The 20,000-nt window shown below is 45.5% G+C and overlaps 1 protein-coding gene across 3 annotated transcripts in view; it reads left to right on the forward strand.

Moving 5' to 3' along the window:
- The first annotated feature begins 12,948 nt into the window (after positions 1 to 12,948).
- LOC134909208 (vitamin K-dependent protein C-like) overlaps positions 12,949 to 20,000 on the forward strand; it is a 109,120-nt gene continuing 102,068 nt past the window's right edge. For 2 of the 3 annotated variants that reach the window (XM_063915855.1, XM_063915856.1), the window contains exon 1: positions 12,949 to 13,088. In XM_063915855.1, the coding sequence (XP_063771925.1) occupies positions 13,082 to 13,088 (7 nt within the window). In that variant the 5' untranslated portion in view covers positions 12,949 to 13,081. The remainder of the gene's footprint in view (positions 13,089 to 20,000) is intronic. The other variant, XM_063915854.1, reaches the window with a different exon arrangement.

The following is a 20,000-nucleotide window of genomic DNA, read 5'->3' on the forward strand; positions in this document are numbered from 1 at the left end:
GGACATAACCATATTACACACCTTCCAGGTGAAATCTCCTAACCCTAATTCTTCCATCTGCTTAATACACGTATCAGGTTGTACGATATGTGCACAGTATCCTGGTGATACTTCTCCAACTCTCGTAATCCTATTTCCTAAGGTGTACCTATACCGGAAAGATTTTCCTCTACTGGCTATGTGGCGTACAAGCTCTGTATCTGTAGGCATTCTATCTGCTCTATGCGAAAAGGTCATGGTGTGGTTACTCCATGACACTTCCCAATTTCCCGGCTTTCTGGGATTGGAGATGTTGAAACATAATAGGGACCTATCCACATGGTATTGGTGGAGCTTCAAACTAGGAGGGCTGGAGATATTAAACCTCCTGTCCACCGGTCTCCCACCATTTAACTCAAGTACCTCCCCTATCGTTAAAGGAAATGGTACTAGCCCTGATTTGCTATGACCTTGAGGTACTTGAGAGCATACCCAACAATCTGTTTTGTTTAACACATTACCCACCAAGGAGTGATAGTCACTCAATGGATGCCGGTCCATATGGATATTAAAACTGGATTGGCATTTCTTAATGCACCCATCTTCAATGACATTGTTACAGAGCCTACAGATACAGTTTTCTTCAGCTAACAATCCGTCACAATTTCTTCTATGGTCAATGCTATCGGATCGTTTTCTGATACTCGCCTTTGCTTGTTGGTTAGGTTGATCTTGGAAAACTACGCCTCCATCTTTATCATCAGAACCCATTCCAGAACCTCTATCGACCTCCATGGTACTCTCGCCAGAACAGACTGCTCTGGTCAACATCATGGTCAACAGGAAAATCCGGATCACAGTCTCTTGGGGCAAGTCCATCTTATAGGAGGAAACGGAGAAGAATGAGAAGGAGGAAAAATAAATTTGAGGGAGAGGGGATGGGAAGTGGAGAAAAACAATAAAAGGGAGTGGGGAGTCGACAACAGCTCTCGGTCTTCAAGGCTCAGGTGCCGCCTCAGTCCTCCTGGAACAGACACTCCAGTGATACAACCTCTACCGTCTGTTCCTTATCACGGGACTTCTCTGGATCAGCAACCTTCTTGCAGTGGGATGAATGGACCCAAGTCTCTCTCTCAGCAACCTTCAGTGCTGTAGTGCTAGTCAATAAGACCTGGTATGGTCCTTCCCATCTGTCAATAAGGCAACCTGAGCGTAGAAAATTCCGTATCATTACATAATCCCCAGGTTCAATGTCATGACAATTACTATCAGGTAGATCAGGAATCACCAACTTCAGATTATCATTTTGATTCCTTAACTGTTTACTCATGTTAATCAAGTACTTTACAGTTACTTCATTGTTACATTTCAAATCATCCTGAGGGTTAATCATGACATGCGGTTGTCGACCAAACAAGATTTCAAAGGGAGACAGATTAAGAGGGGACCTGGGAGTGGTTCTGATACTGTACAATACAATGGGTAAAGCTTCTGGCCATGTCAATCCTGTCTCTGCCATCACTTTACTCAATTTATTTTTAATAGTGCTGTTCACTCTTTCGACCTTCGCACTCGCCTGTGGACGGTACGGAGTGTGCAGCTTGCTATCAATTCCCATCAACTTACACATTCCTTGAAAGACATCACCTGTAAAATGGGTACCCCTATCACTTTCGATTATTCTAGGGATACCATATCTACATACAAATTCCTGCACAATTTTCTTAGCAGTAAACATAGCGGTATTTGTAGCCGCAGGAAATGCTTCGACCCAATTTGAGAAAACATCTATACAAACAAGTACATATTTCAAATTCCGACAAGGGGGTAATTGTATAAAGTCAATCTGTATTACCTGGAAAGGGCCGCCGGCAGGTGGGATATGGGATGGTTCTGTAGGTATTGCCTTTCCAATATTCTTTCTCAAACAGGTAAGGCATGACATTGCTCTTTTACTCGCATGAGAGGAGAATCCTGGGGCGCACCAATAGGCTCTTACCAATTTGCACATCCCTTCCTTGCCTAGATGAGTCAGCCCGTGAGCTGCTTCAGCCAGACATGGAAGATATGCTCTGGGGGCCACTGGTTTACCATGTCCATCCGTCCAGAGTCCTGAAGACTCCTGGCCACATCCCTTTGCCTTCCAGACTGCCTTTTCCTGTGTGGAACACAAATTTTGCATTTCACACAACTTCTGTGTGTTAATGGTATTAAATACCATTAATTGTGTGGTGTCTGTCTGTATGGGGGTAGCAGCTGCTAACTTAGCAGCTTCGTCTGCTCGGCTGTTACCAAGTGATACCGGGTCTTGGCTATATGTGTGTGCTTTACATTTGATAACAGCCACTCTGTCGGGTTCCTGTATCGCTGTTAGAAGCCTTTTTATGTGAGCTGCATGCGCTACCGGTGTACCAGCTGCCGTCATGAAATTTCTGAGGCGCCATAGGGCTCCGAAATCATGGACTACCCCGAATGCGTATCTAGAATCGGTGTAGATATTGGCTGACTTACCCTTAGCCAATTCACATGCTCTGGTTAGGGCGACCAGTTCAGCAACCTGGGCTGAGTGAGGTGGGCCTAGCGGTTCCGCTTCTATGGTGTCTTGGTCATCTACGACTGCGTATCCAGTACACAAGTCTCCCGAGTCTGACTGTCTATGGCAACTCCCGTCCGTGTAGAACGTGAGTTCTGCATCTTCCAGTGGGTTGTCACTGATGTCAGGCCTTGCGGTAAAATTTTGGGTCAAATATTCCATACAATCATGTGTATCTTCCTTTGTATTAAATCCTCCTTCCCCATCACTCTCACCTTCCACCCTTTGTGCCTGACTAGGCACACCTGGGAGATACGTTGCAGGATTTAATGCACTGCATCTCCTTATGGTGATGTTTACGGGGGCCATTAGTGCCAATTCCCATCTTGTAAATCTCGCTGATGAGACGTGTCTGGTTTGGGCAGAATTCAATAAGGCTGATACTGCATGTGGCGTATGGATTGTGAGGTTGTGGCCTAGCACGACGTCTTCGCTTTTTGTCACTAGCAATGCTATCGCAGCAACGCTTCGCAAGCATGTGGGGAGGGATCGCGCTACCGTGTCTAGCTGAGCGCTGTAGTATGCAACTGGCCTGCTGGCATCACCGTGTTTTTGGGTTAGTACACCTGCCGCGCAACCAGCACTTTCTGTTCCGTATAGTTCAAAGGGTTTCCCATAGTCTGGCATACCTAGTGCTGGTGCCTGCGTTAGGCACTGTTTGAGTCTCTCAAATGCTGTTTCGGACTCGTCTGTATGCGAAATCCTATCAGGTTTGTTTGAGGAGACCATTTCCTGCAAAGGTAACGCTAAAATGGAAAACCCTGGGATCCAATTACGGCAATACCCACACATTCCTAAAAACGTTCTGATCTGTTGCTGGGTTTGTGGTAGAGTCATGTCTCTAATTGCTTGGATTCTATCAGTGGTCAGGTGTCTCAGTCCTTGTGTTAGACAGTGTCCCAAATATTTTACCTTAGTTTGGCATAATTGTAACTTGTCTTTGGACACCTTGTGTCCTGTGTCTGAAAGATGAAACAGGAGCTGTTTCGTATCCTTCAGAGATGCTTCCAGTGAATCTGAACACAGTAATAAATCGTCCACATACTGTATCAATACTGATCCACTGTCTGGTTGGAAAGACTGTAAACAATCATGCAAAGCCTGAGAAAATATACTTGGACTATCTATGAAACCTTGGGGTAATCGAGTCCACGTGTATTGGACTCCTGTATGTAAATGCAAACAAATATTGGCTGTCAGGGTGCAGAGGTACCGAAAAGAAAGCGGAGCAGAGGTCAATAACAGTGAAAAATTTGGCAGTGGGAGGGATTTGCATTAGGATGACAGCTGGATTTGGCACTACGGGGAACTGACTCTCAACTATTTTGTTAATCCCCCTTAGATCCTGCACTAGTCTGTAACCCCTCCCCCCACTCTTTTTCACAGGGAAGATGGGACTATTAGCAGTGCTGGACGTTCTTACCAGAATGCCCTGTTGTAGCAAGCGCTCTATTACTGGGTAAACTCCTAACTCCACCTCTGGCTTCAGAGGGTACTGTGGGATTTTTGGAGCTATCCTACCATCTTTTACTTGTACAACTACTGGAGCTACGTTTGCCATTAATCCAGTGTCTTGTCCGTCTTTTGTCCAAAGTGACTCTGGTATCTGAGATGTCATCTCTTCTATTTGGGATGGATTCCTATTTGTCATAATGGTATGTGACATTAATTTTGATGGGGAGTCTAACATGTCTCGCACTTCCTGAGCGTGTTTCTCAGGTATGTCCAAGAATACACCTTCAGGATTACAATAAATGACGCACCCCATTTTACACAGTAAGTCTCTTCCCAGGAGATTGGTTGGTGCCGATGCAGCCAGCAAAAAGGAATGCTTGGTATGCAAAGGCCCTATTGTAATCTCGGCTGGTTTGCTAACAGGGTAGTGCTGGACTACTCCTGTTACTCCCATGGCTGGAATTGTCCTACCAGTGGTTCTCATGCCCACTGTCGAATTTATCACTGACTTGGCCGCCCCTGTGTCTACAAGAAAGTTTAAAGTTTTACCAGCTACATTAATTGCGATCTCGGGTTCACTTCCAAGATTGGCAATTAATTTTACTGGCTGCAGATTACAGGTATGGCCACACCCCTATTGGGTATGGTGACCTCCCTGAATCCCGCTGGCAGCAACTACTTGTGAGGGAGATAGTTGGGAACTACCAGAGGCATGCCAGTCTCTGTTTGGGGGATATCTTTTTGTTTCCCCTGTATGTGGCTCATAACTCCGTTTCTACGGACCTTGCTCCCAATGTCGTGTGTCGTGTCGTTGTCTAGGGGTTTGGTATGAGTTTCGTGGATTCTTTACTCTACAATCTCGTGCCATGTGTCCCTGTTTGTGACAAGAATAACAAGTAACCATACTTGACTTACCCACAGGATTTGGTGATACAAACAAAGGCTGCCTTGTGGTCAGAGCCTGTATACTTACTGACATTAATTTGTCACCTTGTTGCTCCCTGTGTCTGGTGATGTTTCTATCGTGATCAATAGCAGCCTCTCTCAAAGTAGCCACAGACAGACCTCGCCAACATGGTTGCGTGGTCTGTACCCTAGTCTTCAATGACTCTTTTAAACCATCCATCAGTACCGATACTGCTACTTCCCGATGGTTTGTGTCTGTTTTAATGTCCTCTATGCCTGTGTATTTTGCCATTTCTAATAATGCTCTGTGAAAATACTCTGCAGCTGTCTCTGACTCCTTCTGTTTAATGGAGAATATCTTATTCCATTTAGCTACTGCTGGGAAATACTCTTTTAGCTGCAAGTTTATTCTTTTCACATTATCTTGGTTGTACACATCTGTAAGAGGTACATCATGACCTAGTCCGCAATCAGCTAAAAATTGAGTTGCGTCGACATTTGAGGGTAAACATGCTCTCAGCAATATCTGCCAGTCTTTATTGTTGGGCTCTACAGTGTTACCTAAGTCTCTGATGTATTTTTGACTGGCAACTAAGTCTTTTCTAGGGTCAGGAAATTCAGACACTATGGTCCTTAATTCCTTTCGGGAAAATGGAGTGTACATGGCAATGTTCCTAATGGGAGTGGCTCCTGATGCGTCTGTTTTCCCATTTGGCACTGCTATTACTCTGACAGGTGTAATTCTAACAACCTCATTCTGTGTAGATTCTACAGGCTGTGGTGAAATAGTTTCAGCATAATGCATGGTGCCGTACTTACCAGTTGATACGACCTCACCTATCCCTCCGCTAGGGGCCTTTACTAATCTCGTGGGTGGAGCTGTGCCTACTGTGGTCTCTGCTATGGTGGCTGCTAGAGAGAGCGCTGAAATCGTTGCCGATTCGTCCTCTTGATCACACTCCTGAGGAAAGTTCAAAACAGGGTACAACTTGCATGGGTTAATACTTGCATGGGTTAATGGGTTAACATTATCATTAACATTTACACAGTTACTAAGTGATTTTGTGTTACACCTTAGTGCGTCTTTCTCCGCAATCAACTTCTCTCCTGATATGTATGGTGGCGGCGGGGCCGTGGCAATCAGTTTTCTGTTAGAGCCAGATCCCGCCGCCTGAGCCAAACCTCTCTGTATCTCACCTTCCTGTTGCCACAACTGTAAATAATCATAATGCTGGATTCGTCTCTTTGTTGATTTTATGAGACATATCCTCCTCCTTAAATTTTGTAACACTTCTGAGCTGAAGCTCCCTATTCTTGGGAATTTCTCCCCGTCATGTACAGTCATTCTCTCCCATTCATCACATAAAGTTTCTGTGTGACTTCCATATTTCTCACACATTATATACCTGGCCGACCCAATTGGTCGGACCACTGAATCAACCCGAACCGAGGTTGATCGTCCCCTACCTGAACAAGTGGCCCCCATAGTTCGAAAGTGTTGCTTTATTTAGCCAACCCTTACGAAAAACCAAATGCCAACAATAGGCTGACGGTGGCGGTTTACCGAGTACCCCACTCACTCGCCCACGCCGACCAATACGACCTGATCACACCGATATGGTGCTGGCGTACTCGACCTAGGGCCCCTGCGACCTGAACCTCTATTTACTGGAACCTGCGAGGGTTATCCGAAGAACACTTACTCTTTCCAGTAACTATTGGTTGCTGGATAGTTCCTGAGTGAGCAGCGAACTTCCCTTAAAATAAAAAAATTACACAAATCACGTTAGAGTGTACAGATAGCGTTTGTGACCCCTTTACTCTAATGGTATTAGGTCAGATTACTAACTACTGCACACACTTACGTGCGGTCCAGTCGTTCAGTACACAAACAACTAAGCTTATGTACGGAAAGACCAATGGAATCGAAACTTACGACTGCGAATTCCTTCAGCCAGAGCTTATATGGCCTATATGGGTGTTGCACCAACCCTTTTCGGTGTTGTGCCTGTGAACTGTATAGCGGACTTCCTTGTCGGCTGTACCTGGACCTCCTGGTCTGTTATGACCTCCTGGTCTTGTTACAGTATGACCTCCTGGTCTTGTTACAGTATGACCTCCTGGTCTGCTATACTCTAATGCTCAAAATTGTATATTTAACCAGAGATGCCTCCCTAGCCACCGTGCACGTCACTTACACGCATGTACCTCACGAGTACTCGACTTTTCTTGTGGTTCAACCTTTAAAAATTGTAAAAACACTCACTCATCACATGTACACTTTTGTTTCTATTTCTATTTCTGCGCAGAAATTTTTCTTCAGATCAGGTGTGTTACCAATTAGGAGCAGGATCTGTTAATTAAATTTCGGACACCCAAAAATAGACTTGCGTTATTTCTCGCCTCGCGTTATTTATCGCTTTGCGTTATTTATCGCTTTGCGTTAAAAATCAACTTATCGTGACTTGAGCTACGTGGGCGTAACCGGACGCTCCGTTGCGTAACGTACGCTTCGTGCGTCGGCCTTTGGATTGCGTACGCAAGTCTTTGTTAGAGACACGTATACGCAAAGCAAAGATCCACCGTAACACAATTTATACTTTTATCAATGTAGATGATCCTTGATCATCTACCACACAAACACACTGACTTCGCCTTATCTCCCAGGCAAAACTGTGTGTTTGTCTATCTTTTAACTATATTATCTTTACTCTTAAACTATGAAATAACGGCAAATCCCTTTTAGCACTTCTATCAACTATAAAAACTGGCAGACAGGAGAGTGATATACGAAAATGAAAAAGAAAAAGAAATGCAGATATATATATGTGTGCGTGCGTGTGTACGCAAGACAAAAAAATAAACAGTTTTAAAAGACACTAGCGTTTTGTTCTTACCTCCGGTTCCCGGATTCCTTCAGCACTCTTTACTTAAGCGAAGCAGACGCTTATCCCGTCAGCACTACGAGACAACCTCCCGCCCTTTGCTGAGGGATAATGTCTGCTGATCTACCTAGTGCAGATATGTGAAGGACGGGCGAGCCGCCAATTGATAAAGCTGAATATTTATCGTATATAAATCACTTTAAGAGGTCTAAGAACACTGTACGCTATCTACGTAAGAAGTACCGTAAGGGTACGCAAATTGTGTAGCGATCGCTCAACCGTAGTCGAGACGCTCAAGCGTCACGTTCGCTTACGGCCCAGTGATCACAGGCAGGCACGCTATTGGCTGCCGACTAACGTAATGATTCGCTATAGCGTAGCGGACGCTCGGGACCACGAGGAGATCACCAGCGGTGCAGACGCTTACAACGTTTAAACCTTTATATCTATACCTTTAACAGTGAGATACACAGTATACCTTAGTGTAGAGACAGAGTGTAAGTGCAACCTGGTGTAACCTGATTAACTACAAAGCTGCTTGAGCGTCACCGACGCTCAGAGAATACTTTCCTTATAAAGAATACACAGATACCTGGGCTTAGGGTCCGAAACCTATTATATGTATTATAACTATTATACTTGCAAAAAGAATCACAGTACAAAGCATACACTACAATATAACATAAACCAACTAACCAGATAAACTACACAGGAAATACAATACAATACAATTAAAGGAAAATACGAGAGAAAGAGTAGAGAGAGAGAGAGATGGAGAGAGAGAGATGGCTCACAGTAAGACAATATGATTACGGAGAAAACTTACGCACAAGGGGAACGATCGCATGCGCCTCGATATCCAGCTCCCGATTATCAGCAATGAGAACCGTTGAAGAGAGAGAACTGGATACGGTCGGCCTGCCTATTTATGCCCCACACACAATACAATTCAATGGTCCCTACAATCTCATTGTTCATTGGACACAGGAATTCGGCTCTGCATTATAACAAAAGGTCATAGATTGATTCATACAGGTGGGCTGTGACTATTTCCAACTGCTCAGGTGGGAGGGAAACTGGGTTTCCCGCCGCATGGGTAATAAAGTGCAAATAAAGTAAATGTTCATAAACTTCTTATGTCCATAACTATTCGCACGAGCGATTGATCTGCTTCAAACCAACACCGGAATATTTCTAATTAAATATTCTTCCGATGGATACTAAGCACCACTGTATTACTCCTGTCTGACCCTTCGTATCACACAAAGAGGGATTCCTCTGTTCATAAACATTCTATATTAACCAAACTTTCAGAATCTATCAAAGGGACCATGATCTACAAAATACATTATTAGTGAAAATATGTAATGATTGAGTCGCACGCTACAACCACATAAACTCTACCGTAAATACGCATACCATGCGCCTGCGGGTGCCCGCGACTGTGAGTATGCGCACGTACGGGAGAGCGTACGCATGCGCAGCACGGACCAGTATGAGGTGCAAATATGGCAGTGTGTGTAGAGATATTTTTCTGACTTTGACAGTAGTTATGGGAGTATCCAACGAGTCCCTCTCTTCTAACTCCAGCTTCGGTAACTGCGCCTCATCTAGGAATAATTGACCATCAGTTGCGTTATCAACGTCGGCAGTATATAGGGACTTATAGAAACGCATAAAAGCCGAGCAGATGTCAGTGGGATCAGAAAGAACACCTCCAGAGCTGTGCAACGAGTCAACCCATGTTTTGTTTCGGGGCCCCCTAACCAGGTTGGCCAGGAGCTTACCGGATTTATTCCCCCACCTATGAAACCTGTTCCTGCCGTAGTCGTAGCTGATCTGGGCCTGTTCGGTGAGAAAGGTATCATAGATTTGTTTTGCCATGAGGTACGCCTCCTTATGAGTAGGGCTATCGCTTTGTTTGTATGTGCGATATGCAAGTGTGAGAGCCGCTCTAAGTTCCTGTAATTTTATGTTAAATTTCTTGCGCTTAGAATTGTCATAGGAGATGATATGGCCACGAAGGACTGCCTTAGAGGCTCCCAAAAAAAGTGGAGTGTTAGATTCTTGATCCAGGTTGTCAGTAGTATAATTCTGCCAGGTGTGTTTAAGATGTAATAAGAAATCCTCTGAGCGTGTGAGATATGCTGGGAATCTCCAACATTTAGATATGTTCTGGGGTAGGGATAAATGTAGGGACAAGGTAATGGGGGCGTGGTCCGAAATAATGATGTCTTTAATTGAGGTGTGGGTAACTTTAGAAAAGAGGTGTTTGGATAAAAATAGATAGTCAATGCGAGAGTGAGTAGAATGTGGGTGTGAATAGAAAGAATAATCTCGTTGAAGAGGGTTATGTACACGCCAGGGGTCTAATAGGGTGAGTTCAGAACAAAAAGAGGAAAGCAGAGTAGAGGAGGGCCCGGGTCTTTTGGTACTTACCCCCGACCTATCCATGGATGGATCAACGACCGTATTGAAGTCTCCCCCTAGGATTAAGTTCTGGCCACCCCAGGATAAAACTCTTTGAAGAATAGCTGCAAAAAAGAGATTGTTAGATCCAGTAGGTGCATATACGTTTAGAAAGGTATATATCACATTGTCAATCGAGACATCTAGAAAGATAAATCTGCCCTCGGGGTCGATATATTTTTTAAGGATGGAGAATTGGAGATTCTTATGAAAGAGGATGGCCACACCTCTGGTTTTATTGGTGTAAGGAGCAGATACGCATTCCCCAATCCAAGGGGCTCTCAATGACATAGGGGAGTTATGCTCCCAGTGCGTTTCTTGTAGGAACACTACTTGAGGGGACAAGCGAGAGAGATGAGCAACTACCTTCTTGCGTTTAATGGGGCTATTTAGACCCTCCACATTCCAAGAAACTATATTAAAATCTAAAAGTGGGGTTGTCACCGGGGTTGAGGTCTGAGAAACAGCGTGGTCAGCCATGCTATCCTACCCCCGTAGATGGAGAATAGAATATCAAAATCGTATAGGTGAAACGGTGCCCCCCCCCGTCCCAATGAGCAAGGAGGGGCCAACCTATGGAGGATCGAGACACATTATCCCAGCAGGCAAAACAAACAAACAGACATACAAAAATATCAAACTAACAGATATGAAACAATGGGAGGCAAAGCCTCTAGCATGCGTGAATAGCATGCCTTATCATATCCCGAACACCGTGTGACCTACAGATTAAAGCAGTTGTAAAGATAGGCAAACTTTAAGTAAGGGTGGACAGTCAAGTGTCAGGGGGTGCAAAATGGGTCTTTGCCGCCATCGGATCAGCAAAAAAGCATGGTTTTCCATTGACAAAGACCCGAAGACGGGCAGGGTATAACAATGAGAACTTGACGTTGTCTTCAAACAGTCGCTTGCATATCGGAGCGAACTCTCTGCGCTTGTTGGCGACATGAGTGGAAAAGTCCTGGAAGATAAGCAGCCTTTCTCCCTTATAGAGGAGGTTCTCTGACTTTCGGTAGTGGTCTAAGAGCTTAGCTTTATCCGCGTAGTTTAGAATCCGTAGGATAACAGGTCTAGGGCGTCCCGCGGATTCTCTGCGTTCAGGGCCAATCCTGTGTGCCCTTTCAATGGCCAATGGTGAGCCCTGAAGATCCATACCTAATTTGTCGGGTAGCCAGTTGGATAGAAGGTCTAGCAGCGCGTGGCCCCTCACCGATTCCGGGATGCCCACCACCCGCAGGTTGTTTCGACGGCTCCGATTCTCCAAGTCATCGAGTTTTTCAGTGAGGCCTTTAATTTCTGTGGTTTGGGTCTTTATGGTAGACTATGCGGCTTGTAGATCGTCTTCCACACGCGACCCGGCCTCCACCTCCCGCAGGCCGCTCGTTCCCCGGTCTCCCGCGAGGGCCAGCATCCGATGGGTAAGCTGTTAGGTGCCAGGGAGTGCTGTTCAGGTGGGGGAGGGAGTCCGCAGAGTCACCGTACCGGGTCCGATGGATCGACGGATCCACTTCAAAATCGAGGCCCCGGCTTCTGAGGCGGAGGTAGGCCGCAATCCGCAGGGGGCAACGCAGGGCCCCCCCGATTCCGCAGCTTCGACCTCCGGGTGCAGGTTAATGTAGCAGGGTTGAGGGGATTGTATCCCTGCAGATGGGCCCTCAAATCCAGGTCAGGGATGTATATTTTAGGTTTAGCTGGCCAGAGCTCCACAGGAACCCAACCTCTCCTGATGCCAGCTAGGCCACGCCCCCCACTATTTCTTTTCTATTTACACGATTCTACTTTCCTTTTAATATTCGCTGGTTTTAACATATAATTCAATAAATGTTATATCTTAATACAAGACTGTGTGCACCACCATAGGGCATTTCGAATTCTTTCTTCTCTTTCTTTTTTTTTTTTTTCTTACATCCCCATGGTATCCTCTAGGACGTAAGAGAAAATAGGATTTTAATTACCTACCGGTAAATCCTTTTCTCGTAGTCCGTAGAGGATACTGGGCGCCCGCCCAGTGCTTCGTTTCTTCCTGCACTTACTTGGTTAAGTATTGTTGGTTCAGCTGGTGCTGTTCCTGGTTTAAAGTTTGGTTAGCTTGGCTTTTCTCTAGTTTGTGTGTGCTGGTTTGGAATCTCACCACTATAATTTTATATCCTTCTCTCAAAGTATGTCCGTCTACTCGGGCACAGTTTCCTAGACTGAGTCTGGTAGGAGGGGCATAGAGGGAGAAGCCAGCCCACACTATCAAATTCTTAAAGTGCCCATGGCTCCTAGTGGACCCGTCGATACCCCATGGTACTAATGTGGACCCCAGTATCCTCTACAGACTACGAGAAAAGGATTTACCGGTAGGTAATTAAAATCCTATTTTCTCAAATAAACTGAGAATACCATTCAGTAGACATGACAAACACATTGACAATGATTCCCCTGCTCTGTAGAGCTTCCAATGAGCCATAAATAGGTAAAAGTCTTACATCTATGTTTTTATAATTTTACTCCAGTTTCTACACTTTTAGTTCAACCTCAGTTTTACATCACATTCATTTTTAAATACATGACACTCAGCGGGTTGTGTACGCTATATACTACCTGGATCTGTCCTCCCACACAGAGGGCTGTAATAGTTTAGAGTGACACTGCCTTTTGTTTGCACACAGTGAGACAGGACAGAGTCAATATTTGAGAAAATTAGGATTCACTGTGAATGACTGGAAGTCAGGAGCCCTAAAGCAGATGCAAAGGGTGAAACCCAAGAAGTCCAGTGACTGCTACAGAAGTCTAGTGGATCTATGCAGTGATGAACTGTAAGTTACACATTATATATATTGAGTGAGCTTTAAACTTGTGAACATAGTTTATTTTTGTGTGTGTGTATATATATATAGCCCCATACCCCATTACACAAGCAAAGCAGCATAAGTAACATTACCATAACTTTTACCAGCCGCAGGAAGGCACTGACAGAGAAAGCCGTACATTTAATCTTATACACTCATTAGATTTCAGAATAATGCAACAACTGAGAAGTTGTAAAAAGTAACTTCGTGTCAATCAAAAAGCATTCCAATATAAAAAAATGTTATTCATTTATTACATCAATAATGAAAATTATTATTTCACAATGTGTGCGTGTACACTGTGTATATATATATACATATATATATATATATATATATATATATATTGATAAAGTCTGATTAACTTACAGGAAGAAAGAAAGCAATACCTTAAATACAGAAATGTTCAGGCTGCTGCAACCCTCTAAGCATGTGTGTGAAACCCCTATGAAATGCGTACACGTTGCGTAAGCACACCGTCACGCTATAAGCACAAAAGAGCTACACGTGCGGCGGAATACACTTTAACCCCTAACAGGAAAGCAATGCGACACCAGTTGTTATGTAATGTGGTGGTCCAACCCAGCAACAAATATTTACTCAAAAGGGGGTACAACAGAAATACAATCACATAAGAGAAAAGGCTACAATCAATGGATACATACGTTTGTTCGCCTGCGCAACCCGGTTCCGGTCCTCAGTCAATCTGAATAGATGACCTTCAGAGAATAGACTGAGGCCAGCCAGGAGGCTTGGTTTTATACAATGGTCCAAAGCATGAAACAAAAGAAACTGTAATCTCTTCTTTCATAGGTCAAAGAGCTGGTCATTTACAGTACATGAAGGGTCATAGGTTGGTTTGCACAGATGGGCAATGCTTAGTCCAGGTGTACTTGCAGATGTCTTCCACTGGGTTCCCACCGAATATCAAGAGTACAGTACATACAGTGTGATATTAATAATATATTCCTGTGCATATCTATGCGCAGGAGCGTGCTACTTTCTGCAAACTGCCACCGGAATATTGCCCTTGCAATACCGTACAACTGGATACCAAACACCACCTCCTAACCTAATTCTGTCCCCTCATATCCTGTAAAGTTGAATCCCTCTATTGTTCCATTTCTAAAGTAAATGTAACTTGCTGGTGTGGTGCGTGTAGGCTATGTGTAAATTATGTGCTATGTGGATTAAGTATGAGATATGTCTTTGTGGCTTTTCCATGCGAATGCATGTGCTACCGTATTTACTCATACCACGCGGTAATACGCAGGACCTCGTGAGCCAATATACACAACGTGCGAGTATGCGCACGCACGGCAGAACAAGCACACGCATGGAGGCCACTCTGTGTGGTGTTTGTACTTGATGCATGGGGGTATAATATTTTTGACTTCGACTATATATATATATATATATATATATATATATATATATTAATTATAGTAACTGATCTGGTTACTGTCAGCATTAGCCAGGTATCATGTAACCATGCTTATTGGGTCCAGATGAGACTCAGGGAATGAGAGTTATTATTGCTATTGCTGCCTGCTTGGATGACAATTAACTGTATACAATGTCAGGAACCCAGGGCCTAATTCAGACCAGATCAGTCTGAAGTCCTTTAGGGGGTGCTCATGCGCAGCGGCCGCACTGTGCGTGCTCATCCAGTGAGGCACAGTGAGATGCGAAAGCATCTCAGGGCTGTGAGATCGCCTCTGCCTGATTGACAGAAAGATGCGAGGCAGGAGAGGGCATGCCAACAGCATTAGAACGCCGTTGGTGGGGCACGGTCCGGACCGTTGCGGGGGAGGGCTATGGCGGCTGCAACACAGGATGCGGCGAGTAGCTGCTTTCGCACCCTTGAGGGGGGGGTATGGCCTCTGACATACAGGGCGGACTAGCCCTGTGCCGGGCATCCCCCTGCATGTCAGAGAAACTGATCGTAGATGTGCTAAATTTAGCACATCTACGATCAGCTCTGACTCACCCCCCAATTTTTGGATCTCCTAAGTTTGATGGAAAAAGGGGCTCCACCAAACTTGTAACCTGGGTTATTGCCGATGCAACCCGGGTCAAGGTTTTGTGGGGAAAGGTCTGATAAAAATTGCTCAGGTCACATTATCCGGTAATCCAAACCTGGTAGCTACCAGGGTCAAACCCAGCACTGACCAGGGTAACATGCAGTGTGAATGGCACGACCCGGGTCACACTAAAAGTATACGGATGCTGGATCACTGGCACTTGGAGATGATGTAATCTCCAAGGGCCGGCAGAGTAGGCAGACTTCACATGGGTACTGTCTCAAAGGGGTTTACCTGCCAATATGCAGGGTCCAGCCTGTGGTGTGCACGGGGTCTGACCCGGCTGTGACATGCATTGGAACTATGTTCGAAACCCTGATCGGACCCGGCATAGGAAGTGCCTGATGTTTCTTGCTGAGGTGTGAATCTGTCAGTTTGTGGACAATGTAAAATATTAGCTTATCCAGTATTCCAAAAATCCTACTTCAATTCTGCATGCCTGGCTGCGGTAAATACATTTCAGGTAAAGGGTAATAAAATAAATGAAATTGTAATTCAGTTTATTTATTCTGGATATGGTTCCACAAAGTATGTCTCAGTCATGGGACTAGATTTGTTTTATTTAGCAAGTCACATAGGCTGCAACCACAGAGATATATTGCGCTGTCCATAGTTAAGGGGCCTACATGTGGTGCGATTTTGGCTATGGACGATTTTGACTTTGCGATTTCACTTGAACTCCCCGGAGCCCAGAACCACCGATACTGACTATACACATGGTGCAATTTTGGCTATACTAGAAATAGGTCATTTAAATACTGGGCTATGATGACGTATATCAGTATTGCAGGCTTTTATCGGTCAGTACTGTACACAGGTACCGATATGCACTAGATTAGCAACATTCTAGTCAAAATTGAGCTGCCTGCACGGTCTAGTCAGGAGTGCACATTGGCATCGCAAGCTCTATACACACGGTACGATATGTCCTTTCTTTTCTACGGATATGGACTACATAGTCCATATCGCACCACGTGTATGCAGCTTAAGGCACAAATAGGAGCGTGTGGAATCGTGTCCAATTTAGTTTCCTTCTTTCGCCACACTCCCCTCACATTGCCCTCCTCCACACACGTTTATTGCCCCTACAGCCAGGGTTGCAATATTTGCATGAACACAGCTCTATATACTGTAAGTGAAGGAAGCAGGATGTGGAAGTAAATAGTGCTTTGCAATGTAGGTCTTTTTATTTAAAATCAAATAACTTTAAGGTTATAAACTAGAGATTAAAAAAAAAATTCTCTTGCGTCCTAAATGAGTCCACTATGGGCACCATGGGCACTTTAAGAATTTGATAGTGTGGGCTGGCTCCTCCCTCTATCCCCCTCCTACCAGACTCAGTTTAGAAAATGTGCCTGGAGGAGCCGGTCACGCTTATGGAAGCTCCTGTAGGGTTTTCTGCAGTTATTTTATATGTTTGTTATTTTCAGGCAGGACTGGTTGACACCAGCCTGCCTGCTTCATGGGACTTAGGAGGGGAAAGGCCCAACCTGAAGGGTTAATGGTCCCGTTCCCCGCTGACAGGACACTGAGCTCCTGAGGGAACTATTTGCAAGCCCCATCACGGCAAGCGTACATTCCCGCAGCACGCCGCCACCCCTAACAGAGCCAGAAGAATGAAGAGTGGTTAGAACTAAGCCGGCGTCCCGACTTGCATGTCGCCGGCCATTATGGTGGCATGAGGGTACGGAGACGCTCAGCTTCTAACCGGGGCGGAATGTGTCTCCAGACACAGTAAACAGCTGCGTCTCAGTACACTGTACACAGTACCCCCACTGGCAAAAACAGCCTCAAAATGGTTTTCTCTCCATTTTAAGCACCACATTACCTCAGCCAGTATAAAAAAAGTGGGACGACCGCGCACCATTGAAGGGGCGGGGCCTTCACTATGAGCGGATCCAGCAGCTCACCAGTGCCATTTTCCCTCTGCAGTGGAGACAGACGCTGACTGACAGGGACGCGCAGCTCCTCTGGAGAGACTCCAGATTACCTCAGTGGCACCAGGGGGTCATAGCAGGGGGGAGCGATTATTAGTGTACTAAGTCCCCTATCAGAGTACTTAGTCTGTGACCTGGCTAAGCTTCGCATTAGCGATAAGGGTGCGGTGGGGGCTGGCTCCAAATAACTCTGTGTCTCCCTGAAGGGCTCTTTGTGGGTTAATTGTGCTTACCCTTTGTGTGTGTGTGTGTGTGTGTGTGTGTGTGCTGTCAAATTTACATTATGTCAGGCAGTGTGTTTCTTGTACAGCGGAGTGTTCCTCTTCACCAGGGGGCTCACTACTCAGGTCAGTGCACCTTCCCAGAATAGCAGGGCTGAACCGGAGTGGGTTAATTCCATTACTGGAATGATCTCAAATATTTCTACAAAGCTATCCCGCAATGAGAAAGAGACTCAGTACTTAAGACTGTGGATGAGTTTATGAATAGAGACTCAGTCCCCAAACCAGCATCTCAATCCCCTCCCATTTGTCTGCAAAAACGATCTCTGGCCCATATCCTGCAGTCTGACTCTGACGCTGACGGGTCAGACATGGAGGAGGGTGAGGTGGATTTGGAGGAGGGGATGCTACTCTGTCACAGGGAATAGAGGCTATCAGAGATGGTCTGAAAATTCCTGATAAGGTTTCAGAAGAGTGTGAGGAATCTCATTTTAATGTAAAAAAAGAAGTCCTCAGTCACTTTTCCTGTGTATAAGGAATTGAATACCCTGTTTGAAGAACCGTGGATTAATCCTGATAAGAAATTTCAAATCCCTAAAAGATTGCTCTCATCTTTTCCTTTTCCTCTGGAGGGTAGGAAAAATGGGTTAATCCACTGATAGTGGAAGCATCAGTCTCTAGGCTGTCACGAAAAATTGTATTGCCTCTCCCTGGTGCAGCCTCCCTAAAAGACACGGCTGATCGTAAAATTGAGACTACACTCAAATCAATGTACACAGCTGCTGGGGTCGCCCAGAGACCCACTATTGCATGTGCGTGGATCACAAAAGCCATTACTAAATGGTCAGGTAACCTAATTGAGGGGTTAGATTCCTTGTCTAGTGGGGATGTTGTTTTACTCCTGCAGCATATACAGGACTCTGCAAACTTTATGGTGGAAGCCATAAAAGAGATTGGTTTGCTTAATACACGCACCACCGATGTGGCAGTGTCAGCACGCAGGGGCTTGTGGCTATGCCAGTGGACTGCTGATGCAGACTCCAGGAAAGATGTGGAAGGCCTACCATTCACAGGAGAGGCCTTGTTTGGAGACGAACTAGACAAAGCTACTGCGGGTAAGTCTACGTATCTTCCTTTCGCAGCTCCCCCCGTCAGGAAAGCTTATTCAGCTTCAAATTTACAGTCCTTTCGGACAGCCAAGTTTAAGGGAAAATCCAGAGCTGCTTCTACGGCCTCCAGAGGCGCAAGAGATAAACCACCAAACCAGCAACTGCAGGTGCTCAGGAACAGATCTCAGGTACTGCTTCCTCAAAGCCTTCAGCATGATGGTGGACCGCGATGTCTGGAGGACTGTCAGGTGGGAGCAAGACTAAAATTCATCAGTCACATCTGGTCAAGTTCGCGCCGGATCCCTGGGTCATAGATCTTATTTCCCAGGTCTACAGACTGGAGTTCCAAGAGCTCCCACCTCACAGATTCTTAAAATCAGGTTTACCAGCTTCACAAGAGACAAGAAGGCCATCCAAAAACTGGTACAGACTCAAGTCATTGTTCCAGTTCCACCTCATCTGCACAACAAGGGGTACTATTACAACTTGTTTGTAGTACTGAAGCCGGACGGTTCGATGCAACCAATTCTGAACCTCAAGTCCTTGAACCCGTTCTTAAGAGTGTTCAAGTTCAAGATGGAGTCTCTGAGAGCAGTGATCTCAGGTCTGGAGGAGGGGGAATTCCTAGTGTCTCTGGATATCAAGGATGCGTACCTTCACATTCCTATCTGGCCGCCTCATCAGGCTTATCTACGGTTTGCACTGCAGGACTGTCACTACCAGTTCCAGGCCCTGCCATGTGGTCTCTCCACGGCACCGAGGGTATTTACCAAAGTGTTGGCAGAGATGATGTTTCTACTCCGCAAGGAGGGAGTGAATATTATTCTGTACCTGGACGATCTTCTAATAAAGGCGCCGTCCAGGAAGAGGTTGCTGGACAGCATTGGTCTCTCAACCAAACTTCTCCAGGATCACGGGTGGATTCTGAACCTTCCGAAATCTCACCTAGAGCCAACACAGAGGCTCCCATTCCTGGGAATGTTACTGGACACGGAGTAGCAGAAAGTGTTCCTTCCATTGGAAAAGGCATTGGTAATCCAGTCAATGGTTTGGGATGTCCTGAAGCCAACCCGGATATCGGTGCATCTATGCATTCGCCTTCTGGGGAAAATGGTCGCCTCTTACGAGGCGCTTCAATACGGAAGGTTTCACACAAGACCCTTCTAGCTCGATCTGTTGGGCAAATGGTCTGGATCGCATCTTCACATGCACCAAAGGATCCGTCTGTCGCCAAAAGCCAGGATCTCCCTTCTGTGGTGGCTACAGATTTCTCACCTCGTCAAGAGTCGGAGGTTCGGAATTCAGGACTGGATCCTGTTAACCACGGACGCAAGCCTCTGAGGTTGGGGAGCAGTCATCCAGAGGGTGCAGTTTCAAGGAAGATTGTCAAGTCATGGGTCTATCAGATGGTGTACGTGTTTCCTCCACTTCCTCTGATCCCAAGAAATCTCAAAAGAATAAAAAGGGAAAAGGTTCAAGCAATACTCATTGCTCCGGACTGGCCAAGAAGGGCCTGGTACGCGGACCT

This window comes from Pseudophryne corroboree, chromosome 4 (genome assembly GCF_028390025.1).
Source record: "Pseudophryne corroboree isolate aPseCor3 chromosome 4, aPseCor3.hap2, whole genome shotgun sequence".
In the NCBI taxonomy this organism is placed as follows: Eukaryota; Metazoa; Chordata; class Amphibia; order Anura; family Myobatrachidae; genus Pseudophryne; species Pseudophryne corroboree.